General features: G+C 35.3%; 1 protein-coding gene across 3 annotated transcripts in view; it reads right to left on the bottom strand.

The window, feature by feature from the left end:
- The window catches only part of DCN (decorin), a 38,545-nt gene extending 23,389 nt beyond the window's left edge, over positions 1 to 15,156 (bottom strand). Inside the window, exons 1-2 of one of the 3 annotated variants that reach the window (XM_030819866.1) lie at positions 14,811 to 15,156; positions 10,571 to 10,814 (exon numbers count right to left, since the gene is read on the bottom strand). In XM_030819866.1, coding sequence (XP_030675726.1) covers positions 10,571 to 10,781 — 211 coding nt within the window. In that variant the 5' untranslated portion in view covers positions 10,782 to 10,814; positions 14,811 to 15,156. Of the gene's footprint in view, positions 1 to 10,570; positions 10,815 to 11,590; positions 11,848 to 14,729; positions 14,788 to 14,810 lie in introns of those variants that run through there. The other 2 variants (XM_030819868.1, XM_030819865.1) reach the window with 2 other exon arrangements.
- Positions 15,157 to 18,393: the final 3,237 nt, after the last annotated feature.

The following is an 18,393-nucleotide window of genomic DNA, read 5'->3' as shown; positions in this document are numbered from 1 at the left end:
TAGGTAAGGAAACAGAAACCCAAAGAAGTTAAATAGCTTATCTAAGGTGCCTCATGGCTAAAGTAGATCAAGAACCAGGATAGTTAGAGTCCTCACTCCAGAACTATGTTTTTTTGTTTGTTTGTTTTTTGTTTTTTTGTTTTTTTTGAGACAGAGTCTTGCTCTGTCGCTCAGCCTGGAATGCAGTGGCATCATCTCAGCTCACTTTAACCTCCACCTCCCGATTCAAGCGATTCTCCTGCCTCAGCCTCCCGAGTAGCTGGGACTACAGGCATTTGCCACCAATGCCTGGCTAATTTTTTGTATTTTTAGTAGAGATGGAGTTTCACTGTGTCAGCCAGGATGGTCTCGATCTCCTGACCTCATGATCCACCAGCCTCGGCCTCCCAAAGTGCTGGGATTACAGGTGTGAGCCACTGTGCCTGGTTGTGGTGTGCCATTTATGCATGTGATCATTGTGCATATTTTCTAATGCTGATCTACAGCTATTCCTTGAGCATATTATACTCATTCCTAGCTACTCATTTTTGTTCATGCAATGCATATTTTATGTAAAACTCCACTTATTCATTTATTTCTATTTCCATTCTAACAATCCCTTGAAGCATATCCGTTATCCCTCTCCTCTGTAATATTCATCCTGACCACCCCTGTGTAACAGTAATCTTGCACCTCTGAACTTCTTACAGGCTATAGATTTATAAGTTTAAACTATACTGTCCTGTATTTCAGGGTCTTTGTTTGTTTTGTTAGTTTATTTATTTTTTTCCTGTGTAAGGAGGACTAATTACTGTTTCACATCAGCATTTTGCTCTGGCTGCTTTGAAAACAAGAAGTGCCTTTCTGATTAATTAATTTTAAAGTCTATCTGCCTTGTTGTCCCATGATGAAAAGTTTATGAGTATGGCTTTGAGATCATTTCTGCCATGTTCTGTTATAACCATCTCCCTATAACCTGCTATCATAGGAGTTTTTATTTTCCTCGGAAGTATTAGGATACAACTGGTTATAATAATTATATTTTTTCCTGTTTCCGGGAATATTTTATAAATGAATGCTACTTACTATCAAATATGTCATTCCCATTATCTGCAACTGAAAATTGCTCTCACTTTCTTCAGTGTCTTTGCCATATTTGTGAAGCACCTTTTGTCACATACATATCTCAACAAGACTGATTTTTCTGTCTTACAGAGTGACTACTCCAGCAGTAAGAGTTTCTCTACATGGCATATATTTCTCCTGGGAAAGGATCAATTAGAAGCTTCTAAATGAAGAAACAAATCCCCGTTCATAGATTTGCATTTTCGAAAACAAACAATTAATCCTGAATCTAATTGATCCTCTAAATTCCAAAGGAAAATGAAGAAATTGTGAATCTGTAGCGTAAAGGAGAGTTAGGAGATGTTTTAGCTGGGTGCCGTGGCTCTTGCCTCTAATTCCAGAACTTTGGGAAGCTCAGGCAGGTGGATTGCTTGAGCCTCTGAGTTCAAGACCAGCCTGGGCAACATAGCAAGACCCCATCTTTACAAAAAATTAGCTGAGCATGGTGGCACAAGCCTGTAGTCCCATCTACTCGGGAGGGAGGATCCCCTGAGCCCGGGGAGGTTGAGGCTACAGTGAGCTGTGATTGTGCCACTGCACTCCAGCCTAGGCAACAGAGTGAGACCCTGTCTAAAAAACAAAACAAAACAAAAAAGCTATTTTTAAAAAAGCAATGTATGTACTTCATCTGGATCCTGACTCATATAAATAAGCTATAAACTATGGCTATTTGAGAGCTTTATTTTTCAGAGAAACATACTGATATGTGTATTGTTAGATACAATCATATATCTGGAATTTGCTTCAAAATGATATGGAAGTGGATGGAGATAGAAAAATAGTGGCATTAGTTGACACTGGTTGAAGCTCTGTGGTGGGTACACAATGGGGTCATTTTATTATGTAGAATTTTCATATTTAAACATGCTCCTATAACATTTTTTTATAAGATTGTTATGTGAATTTCAATTCTGGTTCCTCTTCTTGATCTTTAAGATTAGAAGACATATTGAGGCCGGGCGCTGTGGCTCACGCCTGTAATCCCAGCACTTTGGGAAGCCGAGGCGGGTGGATCACGAGGTCAGGAGATCGAGACCATCCTGGCTAACACGGTGAAACCCCATCTCTACTAAAAAATACAAAAAATTAGCCAGGCGTGGTGGCAGGTGCCTGTAGTCCCAGCTGCTGGGGAGGCTGAGGCAGGAGAATGGCGTGAACCGGGAGGCAGAGCTTGCAGTGGGCCGAGATCGTGCCACTGCACTCCAGCCTGGGTGACACAGCAAGACTCTGCCACCCCCAAAAAAAAAAATTAGAAGGCATATTGTTTAAACCCTCTGTCCTCAGTTTTCTTAAGTCTTTTACAGACTTTTTGTGAGAATTCAATAAGCTATGCTACAAAATAATCTCCTACCATAGTGCATAGCAGCGTCTCAAGTGTTGCTACCTATGATTATTATTAATAAGCAAAATAGAGGGTGTTGCTCTCATTATCTTTCTGATTATTCATCTGTAACTCTTTCTTTTCCATACAATTACAATGCATATTATCCTAGAGGCTGAAATCTGTTTTTCAGGTATGACAAACACAAGGTGTTCATCTAAAGATCTTGGTCCCGAAATGTTTTTTTCTTGACAGTTATTTCCTGGTCTTTCTGCATTCATCATTGTTCCCATGAAGTTCAGGGCCTTTGGGGTGCTTGTCTACCAAGTTCAGGGCCTTTGGATAAGCCTTCAGTTTAGGAAGCACATGATCCCCAATGAGTAATTAGACTCCTCAAAAACTGCTCCTGGTCAATGTAACCCTATCTTAATGGTAGCAAATGCTACACTCTTTCGCAAATCTATAAAATATTACTCTTTGTTTGTACATCATTAGAGTCAGAATGGCTTGGGTTAAAATCAACTCGGCTATTAAGGAGAGATGACTGGAATCTGCAAGTTAGCATTCCTCAGGCTCCATTTCCTCATCTGAAAACACCAAGCCTGAAGTAAATTGTGGTAGGAATACACTAGGACTAGAGATTATTTTTGATAATTAAAAAATGCTTATTTGAACTAAACCTAATCTTCAAAAAATATAAAAACAGATAGTATTCTATGAAACAGTTATCCTACCTTAATTTTTTAAATTTTTAAATAAACAAATTTAAATTCTGCCTTTAACCATATCTGATTGTATTAATTGTATGTGATTTTTAACTAAATAATTCCTATTGATACTGATGAATTTTATGGTTATTCATAAAATGATATAGAAAGTAAAATGTTAACATTTTAAATTACATGTATCAATTAGCCAGGTTCAATTTACGTCCAAAAAATGTTCCATAATGAAAACAAAGTCATCAAGATATGACTTAATACTTTTCTTACGATCTTAAGTAGAAGAATTAAGTAACTATGAAGTTAATTTGTAAATTAATTTAATTATAATTATTTAACATCTTAATGTAGTTTGTAATCATTAAATAATGACCTTCATGAGGGATACGTAATATCTGTGGGCTTTCTCTACATAATACATAATTATGCTCAAACTTCTCATTAGAAATGTATATAAATCTAAGTAAATATGCAGATGATTATATTTTTCAAAGATGGCATATATTAAATTTTCTATCCTGCATGCTTTTCTACAATACGCATTTGTCCCAATACCATTAGGAGGTAGCATCTAATTCCTCTCTCTTCCCTTTGAATTCAGGATGGCCTTGTGATGCCTCTAGGAATCAATAGACTGAAACACCATAACATTTGAGACAAGGTCAGAAAAGATTGTACAGCTGCTACCCACTTTTTCTGGGATGCCTGCTCTGGTACAGCCAGGGGCCATAGAAAAAAAGAGAGGCTGTCTGAGGCAATCCAGAGGATAGAACAGCCAAGCTTGTGGGCGACAGCGGCAGCAACTGTCAGTTATGAAAGTGAACAGGTGTCCAGCCCAGGCTAGCCTTCTTATGACTATAATCTCGGGTAACATTTGACTACAAATGCAAGAGTGAGAACAGCCCTTCAGAGCCCTTCCCAAATTTTCCATAACTCAAGTCATGAGCAAATTAAATTATTTTTTTAAGCCACCATGTTTTGGGGTAAAATTCATTCAGCTGTAGTAACAGGAGCATAGTGGTTTCCTAAATTTATTTTTCATTGAGCAGCCTTTATTTAACATAATTCTAAATTTTCCACTAAAACACACTATTTTCAAGGTAGACTGGATTAGATATTTGCTCTCCCTGTTTTTGTAAGGAGCTTTATCTTCTTTAAAATCTAGTTATTTATTAAAGCAAATAAGACACTACTTAAGACATTACCAAAAAATCATTTCTGAATAAAGACTAGTAAGAAATAGACTTCTTTTTTTTTTCTTCCCTTCTTTTGGTTGTCCCAGTGATGAACAGCATTGTTCTGCTAGCAAATGTCAGCAATCTGGTAAACATCATGTTGGACAAAGGCCAGGTCGTCTTAAAACATCATGCTTTTTTTCTGCCATGTGGCAGGAGTCCAAATTCTAAGATTTATTCTTATTGACTTTCAACAATTTTTTTTATAATTCTGTATTCAGCTTCATCATTGGGACATTGGTGGTGTACTTCAGTTTTTGGGCAAATGACCAAAAGAATATTTAGGAGCTCCAGCCCCACCAAAAACTTTTCTGCTCAAGGCAGGCATGTTTCCCTTTTTCCATCTTAAAAATGGCAATCTGACTGTGTTATCAGTTAGACCAGGCTTCAGACATAGACGATTCTTCTCTTTAATTCTATTCTCTTTCCAGTCAAACTCAAGGAATTTCTAAGCTTCCTGGTTTTACAGTTGTCCTTAAAGGGAAGGAGCAAGGATGCACTGAGAAATCACTTCTGTTTCTCAATCAGACATGTTCCCTTCTCTTTGCAGCTTGCTAGAGTCAAGAATATTGTAGAATATTCATCCAAGCATTAATTCAAGAACCAAGCCATGCATATGTTCGTGTATTCATTCATCAATCATTGAGTGATGTTTAACGAGTCTACAAAGTATAAGGCAGTTTGTTGTGTAGAGGTTGTACAAAGATAAATTATTGCAATACTTCATTTCTAGTGAAGAAAAAAATAAAATAGATATATAAAAAGATAAAAGATATTGTACAATCACAGATATGTATATATAATTGATTATTATAGAATAATCAAAGCAAATGTAGATTACAGTAAAAAAAGCAGAAGTAGGCAAGCTACAGAAGTTAAAGCAGTCCACAGACTAAGTCAAGAGTAACTGAGTCTTGAGTGTTATAGTATATATGCTAAGGGCTTTCTCTTTTTATTAAGACTGAATTGCAGACTCATTTTTTTTATTTTTGAGGAACTATGTAATCTTTTTCCATTCTTTTGAAGGAGAAAATTTAAGATTAGAGGGTCTCATGGTTTTCCTCTTTTACCCAGGGAATTGATATTTTAGCTAACCAATTCCCACCATATCCCCTGGAGCTAGGGATGTTCTTCCAAAGGAAAATGAATCACAGCTGCAGTCTCACGAAATGCCTTGATCCCACACAGCTGCCTCTCTCTCCCTCCTGGGGACCGAGAAGGAAACCAGGGCTATGTTAGTTGTCATTCAGGTCAAGGAGACAGACGCTCCCTTTGGCCTTCTTGACTCCCTCTCTTCCTCCTCTCCATCTTTAACCCCTTGATTCGGGAGACTTGTTTAACCAGGTCACATTGAGCATTACTCTTGCTTCATCTGAAGATCACCCATACTCCACTCCTACCCAATGTCAATTTAGGCAATCCAGTGGGCATACTTTGTGCACAGCCTCCTTCCCATATCATGTTTTGGAAACACCCTTTCGGTGCATTCGAAACTCTGAATGAGGAACACTTCACACCCCTGCTGCTGCAGAGCCAGACATAAACAATAAAGGCAACTGAGCCTCTAGCATTCTGTCTGTTCCTCTACAAAATAGTCCTAATTTATTTTTCTGGGTTGATTTCATGGGAGAAGTCTAATGGTTCATTTACCTCTTGTATAAGGTCTGCTTCTGGAAAACCAGTTTCCCCAGCCAAGCGAGAAGCTGTACTACAATATGTCCCAAGTGGTAACCTCTGACAAAATTTTTCACCAGTTCAAGAAAAATGATTATGAAGAGGAAGCAATTATATAATTTAAAAGGTTGTACTTTTTCTGATATTTTTAAAAGTTAAAACATTATTTGCATTATAAGGTACATTATTAGAAATCAGTAGTTATTTGTAATGCTTCTATATGGCAAAATTAAATGTGTTTCATGCTCTGGCACCATTTCTGGAGGGTTAAGTGTGTGGGGGTATGAATCATTTATGATTATAAAATAGCCAAATGTTTCATTGTTCTCAAATCAAACAAAGTCATTTTGTTCAAAGGAATATTGGTTTGGAGAACATTCAATTGCCTAGTAAATGCACAATTTTTTTTATTCTTGTCTATCTACATTTGGAGATGATGTGGTCCTCTTTAGAGAGGTGGAGAGAAATGGTACTATTTTGTCTCTAGCTTGACAACCCGTATACTTACTAGAGACTCTTAATAAGTCTCTAATAAGACTCTAAATAAGTCTCTAATAAGTATATGGCTTATTTTCACTGAGTATAATATGATATAATTTGAATTGAGAATAATAAGTCATTGAGAGTCTCTAATGAGTATATGGCCTATACCTATTATTCTCATTAATACATAAAAATAAAAGGAAATATCAGAAACAGCCTCATGTTCTTAGCCAACTTTGCCTGAAATGGTAAGTGAAATGTAAGTTACTATAATAAGCATTTGTACATATATTTTTCTATTCTTACCCAGTGAAATAAGATATATTTCCATTTATCAAATGGGACAAAGTTTTGAAAGTTTCAAGGTTACAGGTAGTAAACGGCAAAGCAGAATTTGAGACCAGAGGTGCTTAACTGCACAGCCCAAGTTCTTTCCACTATCAAATAGTTTTAAGAGGCATTTCAACTCTTCTGAAATTTGTTTATAAGAAATACATCAAGAATTATTATTTTAATTTTGGAGACTAGTCAAAAGTCAATGCTTGTTCTTATTTGACTTGTCAGGAGTGATTTGTATTTCAGTAATGAGGTATTAAGTCCATACCAAATTATACTACCTGGTGACACTTGATCCAAAGATGAATGGCTCAGCCAAAGAGTACCTAAGTAAGGAAAGCTGTCTTCCTTCAGGATGCCAAACATATGAAATAGAAAATCCAATCAAAATCAGAACATTTTAAATTTTTTTGGTTTTTAGAAGAATGAGTTACATTGTGGATTTATTATTATAAAGTAACTGAAAGACTTCTGAATTTGCTAACTCTACATTTATTTTTAATACTGCTTTTTGAAATAAACGCTATAATTAAGAGGGAACTGGTTTATTTCTTAACATGATAGATAAAAGAAGACAAGATATGGGTCTCATAAAACTGTGGTTCCAATTACAAGGTAAGCTGCAACAGGTTCAACAAAACAACTTGGCCAATATCTATGAGGAATTCGTGTTTACTGTCTCAATCCCTCATCCTCTAAAAAAAAAAAAAAAGTACATTTTAATACTCCTGTGATAAATTAGAACTAGGGACTAAAACAGTCCATGCATTTTTCCAGAGGCATCAAACTACCCTGCAGAGTAATTACATAATTTTAATTCCATAGGTTTTTACTTCTTAGCTTTGAAAGAATTGTTTAAAATTTTGATGTTGTTTAACTTTGCCAAGAATATTTCTTAGTGGTAAAAAGTAGTCAAACATTTTGATTTAAAAAGTTTATTTGTATTAAACATCATTTCGATAATAAGATGACAAAGGACTTTTGTCCTTCAACACTGTAGCTTCTCTCTGCTCATTAAGTGTCTGCTGAGGATAATCCATCAAGGATAATCCTGAAGACAATGTTAGTCTTTGATACAGATAAGCATTAACATTTGCCATCCCCAACTGCATTGCATTTATTTTCTTTATTATAATAATTCAAGCTTCATGCTTAGATCACTAGAGGACATAACAAATTAAAAAATCAACTATATTGCATTTACAATGAATGAGGTGGTCCATTTCTCCTGCTTTCTTTCTTTTTTTCTTCATGTGTTACTGCATATAATCATCATATAATTTTAAAACTGCATGAAGCTGCTACTATGACCCGGGTACCTCACACAATTAATAGGATTTCTAAGACTGTGATTTTTCTGCAGATGGAGATGTCAAGGCTCTCAACAGCTTGCCAGCATCATAAAGTAAGGAAGAGTTAGATAATAGTTAAAAACATGAAATGAGTTCATTTGTTTTATTTAAAGTCAAGTGAATTTCATTTCCCTTTAAGAAATGTATTTTCTTAGAGATATCTGATTACAACTTTTATAATATATTTAAATATTCATCTGTAAATTTTAAAATATTGAAAATACCTTGCATGAGACCACTGCTCATTGGAACTTAGTTCTCTTAGTTAAATATGGTTTTAAAAACAAATTATTTTTATAATTTTAGCTACTTCCTTAGTATATGAGTCAGTAAAGCTAGTTATAATAAAGGAATGATGTACACTTTGAGCTCCTAGAAAAAAGATAACATGTAGAAAACTTTCTCATCTGAAAACAAAACAAAATAAACAAAACAATGTCAACAGCAACAACAAAACTATCATAAAAATCCCAAGTCAGTGAACTTGCTGTTTCCTAAGACTACATTTTGTTGTTGTTGTTTCGCTTTGAACAATAGACTTATGCCTTTTTACATAACACAGAATTGGAAAACTGGCCCAATGCTTTCATCAGGGTCAAGCTTTATGAGCTATTTTTCATGGAAGCAAAGGCAAACTATATTTACGAAAAAATAAAACTTCACTAAAGTGACTGTCCAACTCTTCTTGCCTTAAAAATATCAACCCTTCATTTTTGATAATATATGTAGCGAGAGAAATAATAAATTCTTTTAACTTTTTCTCAGAGGCAAAGTGAAATTTAACTAGCATCACATTTTTTGGGAACTTCACCACTTTAGTAACTTCAGAAAAGATTATCCTGTGTATATCCATCAAATGGTGATTTCTTCAGATTTTTTTCAACCCTGTTATTTTCCTGCCCAAGACAATAATGCAGGTCATGTCTAGATGCTTATAAAGTTTCTGAAGAGTAATCCAATCTCCCCTGTGGCGAATACAGAATTCAAAAAGTAATAGTCACCACCACTAGAACATAAGATCCACAAGAACTAGGGCCATATTTGTCTTCCTCATCCTTTCCTCCCCATGCCTAGAGCAGAGCTCATCCATGATGGGTTCCCAATATAGCTTCTGAATGAGTGAACAAATGGATCCATTGGAGTTATCCCGTGGCCTTTTGAAAGCCTTTATATAACATTTGTATTTGGGTTTTAAATGGCTATACCATATATGTGTTGAAGAAGCTATTTCAAGTGTTTTTCAGTTGTTACTACTGAATATACTTTATGTTTTTTCTGGGTTCCTATAGGTAGTTTATTCCAATTGTAGAAGCTGCATTTTTCTTCTGCAAACGACTGCTAGAAAGCATGTTCTGAGTAAATATAGGACTTCTCAAAGAAGTGCCTGATCATAGTATGGGATTTCCTCCAGAAGGAAGTACACATGGTGGAATCATGATATAAAGATTTTTTTTTTTCTTTTCATCTCCAATAAGAAAATACGCCCCTTCAAAAGGAGGAATGTGAACCAGCTGCCATGTAAACTGAGTTCATTCCCCTTTGGCCCATCCACTGAGCTTCAATCTTTCTGGAGATTTATCTTCTAAGTGTAATGCTCTTGGAATTTCCAGACCACATTTTTCTGAAAAGATGATAAATCAAACTGTCTTTAGCGTGTTAGGCTAAAGATATATGTAACACAATTATATTGAATATTTACACCATACCTTAGCGATAAATATTTCCTTTGAAACTTTCTAAAGAATATAAGCAGCTGGATTACAAAATGTCAAAAGTAAAGACAAAACTAAGACTCAGAGATTAAGGGAGGATTTTGATGCTTGAAAGATAAATTTTGTCATAAAATTTGACGTGTTTTGCTTTTGATAACTGCATATTTTACAATTTAGTAGTGTTGAAACTCTGTTGTCTGGGCTAAGTGAACAGTAGAGAGACTGACCTGATTTTCTTAATATCTAATATTTTATAAAAGCACATTATAGAATTAAGATTAAATCATTACTCTGAAATTTTAGAACATAAGACATTTTTTGTTCAAAATTTTATTTTGTAGAAGGGATATGAAGCTCAGAAATATTTTTTAAAATGATTTGTCCAAGATTGCAAAGTAATGGAGGAAAAAAGGAAGAGGGACAGAGAGGGAGAGAGAGACAGAGAGAGAGAGAGAGAACCACAACGCTACTTTCCTTTCTATCCTGTTCTGCTTCCTTTACTCCTCATTAGGTGGCACTGTCTCTCACATTTAGAGAGATTAAAACTGAAAATGAATGCTAAACTCTCGGAGTTGCCATTCCCAAGAATAAAACAAGTAAGGCAGGCAGAGAGAAACTGCATCCCACTCACCCAAATCAGAACACTGGACCACTCGAAGATGGCATTGACAGCGGAAGGGGCACACTGGGCCTAGCGGGGGCTCGAAGTCGCGGTCATCAGGAACTTCTGGGCCTATCCCAGAAGCCTCATCTTCTAGCATAAAGTCAAATAAGCCTCTCTGTTGAAACGGTCCGGCCCAGGAAACTTGTGCAAGCAGAAGGAGGATGATAGTGGCCTTCATGATTTATCTCATGTATTTTCACAACCAGGGAAACTAGGAAACAAATGAGAGATTTAAGAAGAGTAGCACTGTCTAATCTGTGTGTTGTTTCTTATATAATATGCCACAATAGAGTGAACACAGAGAAAAGGTGCAAAATAATATTTAAATTGTTATCAGGAAGCAGAGCATTAAAAATGTATTGAAAGATGATCAAGTACATTATAGTATCATTTGCACAGCTATTTACTTAGGATGAGAAATCTGAATATTATTTAAATCTGCTTGTTTGAATTTTGGGTCTAAACTAAGATGATATACTATATATTCAAATCGTTTGCAAAATTGTCATGATAATAAATCATGTTGGACTTTTCAGTGCTCACTTAACACATGGTCAGATAAAATTATCTCTATCCACATAGGAGATCTCCAATTTCTGCTTCAGAAATATCTCTGGAAGCCAGTCACATCTCTCCATCCTACCACAATTATTTTGGTCCAGGCCCTTCTCATCTATCCCTAAACTACTACAAGAGCTTCCAATTCATCTCTGCCTTGCATATTTCCTCTATTTCAGTCCATCTTCCACTTTGCTGCCTGAGTCATCTTCTAAAAATTCAATTTTATCTTATTAATTTCTACTACAAACCATTTATTAACTTCCTATGGCTTATCAATACTGTCCACAGTCCCTGTGCTGTATGTCAGACCACTCATAAATTGGTATGAATTAGTAGCTCTAGCCACATTCCTTTTCATTGTCACTCCATTCCGAGTCCTCACCTGAACCCTGACAATCAAAGCTACTTGCCACGTAGAATACCGACCTTGCAAGAGTGTTGTAAAGATTAAATGAGATAGTGGGCTTCTCTTCTGTGTCCCCTGGCTCATCCAGGCAGGATGCTGCTTTCTCCCTCTTCTCTGCTCCCAAAGCACGTTGCTCTTACCTCTTTTAAAGAACTTATCACATTATATTGCAATTTGTTTTGCGTGCTTGGTCTGTCCCTCACTAGACGATGTACTCCTTCAGGGCGTGTCTTATTATTCCTTGTTCTGTACCCGGGCCTTGCACAATATTTTGCACACAAATGACTCAATTGACCATCACTTTATTGACAAGACGATTTATTCCATTTGTTCCAAGCAATCAGTCCGATTTTTTAAAACACAAAATTAGCTTTTTTTCAATATCGAATTTCTGATATAAAAAAAGCAGATTGAAAACCTCAACTTGGTATAAGCAAGATTGGCTTTAAAAAATAAATCAATTTCCTAGTTTCTCAAACATTATTTTTAATAAGCTAATAAACACATATGGAAAATTCTAACTGATTTTTATATGATGTATGTATGATCTCATTTTGCTAACAGGGCATTTTGTAAAAAACCAACTGTTGTTTTGATAAATGTATTCCATGTTTATCCATTCATTCCACAAGCACGAATCTATGTTGTTAAATCAACTGAAGTGCACTAAATAAATCTGAGTGACAAAATTGTAATAAATCTGAATAACAAAAGGTACTTGATTATATAGCAACAAAGTCATTTGGGAGATGAAATATTTTTTAAATTCCATTGAAACTATTCTGATATCTCCAAAGCATAACAGATATTTAGTCCCATCATAGCAGATATTTAGTCCCATCATCTCTACCTTGAATTGTACACTTAGACGAATCCATATTAAAGCTGTACGTTGGTAAGTAGAATTTTAGAGCTGTTTTGAGTCATTATCCAATTTTAACATAGTTTTAAAAAAAAGAAGAAAGAAAAAGAAAGAAAGAGAGAGAGAGAAAGAAAGAGAGAAGAGAAGAGAAAAGAAAGATCTTCGTATGTTCCAACCTCAAGGTATCTTCTGGGAATTTTTGCCTAGATTCTCTAGAGAAGAAACAAATGTTTTTCAGTTTCTTACATGTTTATTCTTAGTTTATATTTACCACTGACATGTGTCTAAGGCAGCACATGTTGAATACAGGCTTGTGGCTTTTCATTTAACAAAATATCATAAAGATTATTATTCACACTGCCACTTTAAGTTCAACATTAAGCTTCTTCTAGCAGCCCACTCCCATTCAGTTACTGAGTATCCCTTTAAGAGAAGACTCTTGTTTTGGCAGCCTGTTCCTTTGGATTGTATCTGAGGGAGTGGTTTCGTATCTGTTTCCCATTAAAAATGCAATGTTTATGGTTTGCCACAAGCTTGCTAGCCTTGCATATTTAATGTCTTACAAGTTTAAAAGAAAAATGAAACAAAGTAATTGCAGATTTAATAAATAGCAACGACAGTTAATGCAGATGTCGCTTTGTAATCTTTTCTCCAGAGCAGAACATGCCTGGTTGTTTCACTAACAACCCGCAAAAGAAAATGTTGAGTATTAGCTGAGAGAAATAATATTATAATTTATGTTTGTTTACTCCTGTTAAAATGGTACAAATTCTCCAAACAATATTCTTTTTGATTGAAGCCGAATATAGACAAGCAGCTTATAACTTCAATCACCGATTTTTATTTCACTTTCATTTGCTAGTATGTGTGTGTGTGTATGTGCATGCGTGTGAGAGAGTGTATGTGTGCATATGTGTGTGACAGAGAGAGAGTGTATGTGTGTGTGTGCATTTAACCCTGACTGTACTGTGAAAAAATAATTGCATGTCCAGAAACTGTGCAAAATCTTCCATAAAATCATCTGTTTTAAATTAGTGTCATGGTACTTGAAGACCCAGCATCTTAAAGCATTTAATGTGGGCTGTCAATACTGATAATTCCTTTAGTCATTTCCTTCTTTCCTTAATTAATCAGAAATAGAAAGAGCAAAGAGCAGCTGTCCAAGTAGTAATGAAAGAGATTGTTATTGAGATGATACGCTGTTTAAATTTTATTGAAACTGTTTTAAGTAGTCTGAAAATGCATGACACTGTCCAAGATGCTAATTACTAACATAATATCACTACTCCACTGAAGCTAGTTGCCATAGTTTACAAATGTTTTACCAAAAATAATAATTTCTGGTTCCTAAAACTACTTAAACCCATTAAATGAACTATATCATTCAGATCAACATTTGCATTATGTCATCTATGCCTTTGGTGTCACTTTCAAAGTCAAAATTTAACCCTCAAGAGATAAGTGAAGCTATAAATGCAAAACAAAATTAAAATCCTACAGCACTAGATGATTAAAAACTTCAATAATAATATATGTAATTTAAAAATAAAGAATAAAAGTAGCATTTATCCACAAACAAGGGTTACTATAGGAGGCATTTGGCTCTTTTCTGGTTAGAAACAGCAACAGGAAAAAAAAAAGCCACAGGTATTTACATCACTGGGAGCCCACTTAACCAGTGGTCACTGTGTTACCCTGTTCTGAAATTAGAAAATTAACCCACATCCTCATTTTATAGTGAATGTATCTTAAAATTTCACTTGCAGTGAAGATACTGACTGGGACACTTTACATTTAAGAAATTATACAGCTTTTTTAGTATCTTAGGCATTTATTAACATAAATATTTTCAATGTTTATTTTCACTTCTCTGGTGATAATTTCTATTCATTTCTGGGGTTGAAGAAATATACATTAGGTATCTTCAGCTAATCACCAAAGTTCAGTTCTTCTGGGCTTTTAAAAGTTCTTAAAGCAATCAAAAATTCAGGAGAAAAATACATTTTTAAATATATAGCTCAATTACAGATATGCTACTTTAGAATACTTTTCAGTTACCACCTCTTAAAGAGCTAAACATTCATTAATACAAACACGAAAACATTAATATAGAGTCGTGGTGTTAGGTTACAGTTTTTTGAGAAGCATCTTTGCAAAAACAGAAGAGAAAGAAATAAAACAATGCATTCAATCATTTTATCAAATATTTAACTTCTGTTTTCAAATAATACTTGTTTAAAATGTTGCATAAAAACTATAAAAGTTTAACAGTTTTTTTTTCCTTTTCTTTTTCTCACCAAATAATCCCTTTTGCTCTCAACTTGACCGAAGTTTTATTAGTCTGTAGCAGAGTTCAGGACAATTATTGAAAACCATACCTTTTAATCCGGGAATTTGCCACAGGAGCCCTCAAAGCTGAGATGTAATTACACTAAATATTCAGCCCAAGTGAAAGAGTTTGCAGGTGTGGAAAGGAGGAGGGGGTAGGTGCTGCTCTGTGACTGTCACTAGGTTGAAAATCTCCTGCTTCTACTCCATAGCACAGTTAAAAAATAAGGTTTCCCTCAATGAACACAATCCGCTGACACCCACATTAGATCATATGGTAATGATATGTCTCTTGTATTGTAGCCAGAAACTTTATCGGCCTTTTTTTTCCTCCCATTTGCTTTATTCTTTTTGCATCTGCTTAAGATTCTAAACTGCTTATGTAGTATAGTGGAGCAACTTGATTTGAAATTTGTCTTATTGTAGATTCATTTCCCTAAGATATTGTAACTAAAGGGTTTGTTTCCCCACCCCCATCTCATTTCATTCTCCACCCTTTCTAGCCTTGTTTACAAGTAGCATTTATTAGACTTCCAAAATGACATTTTTTTTCTTGCTTTCAGGATGTGTAAGTCCAGAAAAATGGAATGAAATTAATCTTGTAGTTGTTTTAAATGTGGACTGCAAAAATAAATGAGTAGCCTTATGTGAAACTACTCATTCGGATTCTTACTTGCCTTGGAATGTTTGTGTAAATTCAAGCACTATGCTGTGGAGTTTTTCTGCATATTTTGGACATATTTCTAAAGTGTCCTGAAAGAAAGTCATGGTTTTATATGAAAAGTATGTCATCTATCACTTTCATTAATCATAGTTTAAAATCTTTCTCATTGTCCACCAGTTTTTAAATAAAACACATAGATAACCTGTAGTTGATCACAACATAGTTTCATCATCTATATATGAAACATTTGATTTTCATAGATTATACTTTTATGTAAACTAGAACTTTGAAAAGGCCATAGAGTCTATGTGTCTTTCCAAATTTCAGTAAATGAAAAGAAAAAAAAGTGCAACTACAAGGAAAGGTATTTATTTAGCCACTGGAAATATTTTTTGAGCTTTTATAATTCCCTTGCTGGATCTGTTAGTTGTCTCTGTGTAGGTCTCTGTGTTTTGACTTGTATCATTATGCTCTGGCCCCTAGGCTGTTACCAGGTGGAAACTGGAAATCAACAGCTGTGAAACACGAGAGGATCCCCCTCCCCTCCTCCAGCCTCCTTCCTTCCCTCCTCCAGCCATCAAAGTATATTCTTCCACAGTAAATATTCTTTTTCCTCAATAAAACTTAGAGAAATTAAATTCTCGAGTGGTATCTAAGGAGGGGGAGGGGTGCTACCACGTTATAGTTTGCCTTATTTCCCAAGCCCAGCCTCCCAGATAAACAATTTACCCTACTCTGCATCTCCTTAACATTTAATAACCACATATCTAGTTATTCTGATAGTTTAGACAAAGGCAAGCACTACTGTCCCTGGACATTGGTGCAAAAGTCCATGATCCCCTTTACTTGGAATTTATTAATTTCCTTTCTGAACTCTCCTTACATGGCATTTATCTCTTTTTGATGACATATAATCACTCCTGCCTCACATAATAATTATTTATGTACGTGCCTTCTCCAAGGGAGGAATGACATTGTGTTCATATTTGTAGAATCCCTGCACCCGGAATAGCCATGGTATATACTAAGTTACCAAGACACATTTGCTAAATTAGTAAAGACAATCAAATGATTGGCTATGGACTGTACCCGGACTGGTGTTTTGCCCCAATCCTAGCTTACTGTTTATCAAAACCTAACCCTACTAAAGTGTATATGACAAATTATGGCAATCATTATTACAAGACAGAGAGAAAAGAAAGTATTAAACAAAAAGTAGAAGAAGAAAAATGAGGAGGAGGAGGAAAAAAGACATAATGCCTTTTTATGTAGATAATTTTACTTTTATAAAAGCAGAAACATTATGGTTAAGATTTAGATCTGTTCCTTCCCCCCGATAGTAAGCTGTATGAACTCAGGCAACTTACTTAACCTCTCTGAATTTCAGTTTCCATATCTGAAAAACAGATACAAATTCTTACCTAACTCATAGTGTTGGAGTGGAGATTAAATAAGGCAATATATATAAAACACTTAACTCAGAACTTAATCCTTATAAGTGAAAATCTCCGTAAATGCAAGCTTTTATTATGTTTTGACATATATTTCAAAACGATCCTTTGAGTTAGACAAGATAAGTCATATTTACTATTTCTGTTTTACAAATGAGAAAATTAAAGCCCAGTGACTTGCCCAAGTTCACAGAGCTGGCAAGAAACAAAGCAGAAACTAATATCCAGGTCTTCTCACACCTAATCCAGTTTTCATTACTAAACTATACTAAACTAATATATCTTAAGAAAGAGCAAGAAAACTCTTACAGTATAGAAAATTAATTATCAACGTTTTGAGATAACATCTTTTCAGACTATTTTACAAACCATGACCAAGTTACAATGCTTTTAAAACTTTATTTAATTTGTTCAGGAACAAATAAAAATTTTCTTTTTGTTGTTGTCGTTTGGAAAGAAACTCACCTCCAAAATCTCAAGCATTTTACCAAACATCATCATATTTAAAAGCTGCATCTTTAATCACAAGTTACATCTATTGTTATACTCATTTTTCAGTAGAAGAAACTACGTCCCAACAAAGTCATATGCAGTTAAGTCACCAAAAGCTCATGACACTATGACCAGAAACCAGGCCTCTTGCAATCCAACATGAAATGAAACAATTTTAAGGCTAGAAACAGCACTGTGCACAGATTGCTTAAACTCATTCTGGCTTGGAATGTTTGGGGTAGGATTCCCTGAATCCCTGGCTGACATATAGATATGTGAAATATTCCAATTCAGAGCACATCCCACATCTACTGTTAAACTACTTAAACTTTGATTTCTACTGACAGCCCACTAGCTAACAGGGTTAACTGTATTCTGCACATTATCAAAGTTCATTTCAGGGCCATTCTCTCTCACTGACATCACATACAAAGTATTTAATTGTACCTGCCCATTAAGGATATGAAGAATGCCAGAGCTTAGAAAGGTCTCCTTCTGACACCCCTTTACTTTCTAAGAGTTCTAGAGGCAAGCGATTATCTTCACAATCCTGATGTGACTGGTTTGTCTGTAGACTGACTCTTCAAAGTCAGATCTGGGTCTGGTGTGAATTGTCTGGCTCCGTAGTTGCCACTGAAGACAGAGTTCTTCCATAGCCAAGAAAGATGGTTAGGGTGGAACTGAGGGCACTTTGAATACAGAATAGCTTGAAAGAAAATTTGGTGTAGACAACTTTTACCTTGGCTATCTTCCCCTGCCTCTATTCCTCCATCCCTCACCATTGTGTTTGGTGTCCTGGTACCTTGTACAAGTAACTTAACCTCTTTGTTCTCCAGGTTTTTAACCTATAAAATGTGAATAGCCACAGTGGTATCCCCTTCATGAGTTTATAGTGAAGTTCAAAGAAGTTTAATACATAAAACATTTAGAACCGTGCCTGACACATCTCAAACAACACTTGTTGTTGCTTCTGCTGCTGCTTCTCTTGTGTTTTTTGTTATTACAAACCTTACCTTGGACACTCCA

This window comes from Nomascus leucogenys, chromosome 10 (assembly GCF_006542625.1).
Source record: "Nomascus leucogenys isolate Asia chromosome 10, Asia_NLE_v1, whole genome shotgun sequence".
Classification (NCBI taxonomy): domain Eukaryota; kingdom Metazoa; phylum Chordata; class Mammalia; order Primates; family Hylobatidae; genus Nomascus; species Nomascus leucogenys.
The sequence above is the reverse complement of the archived record's forward strand: the minus strand, read 5'-3'. Positions and strand labels throughout refer to the sequence as shown.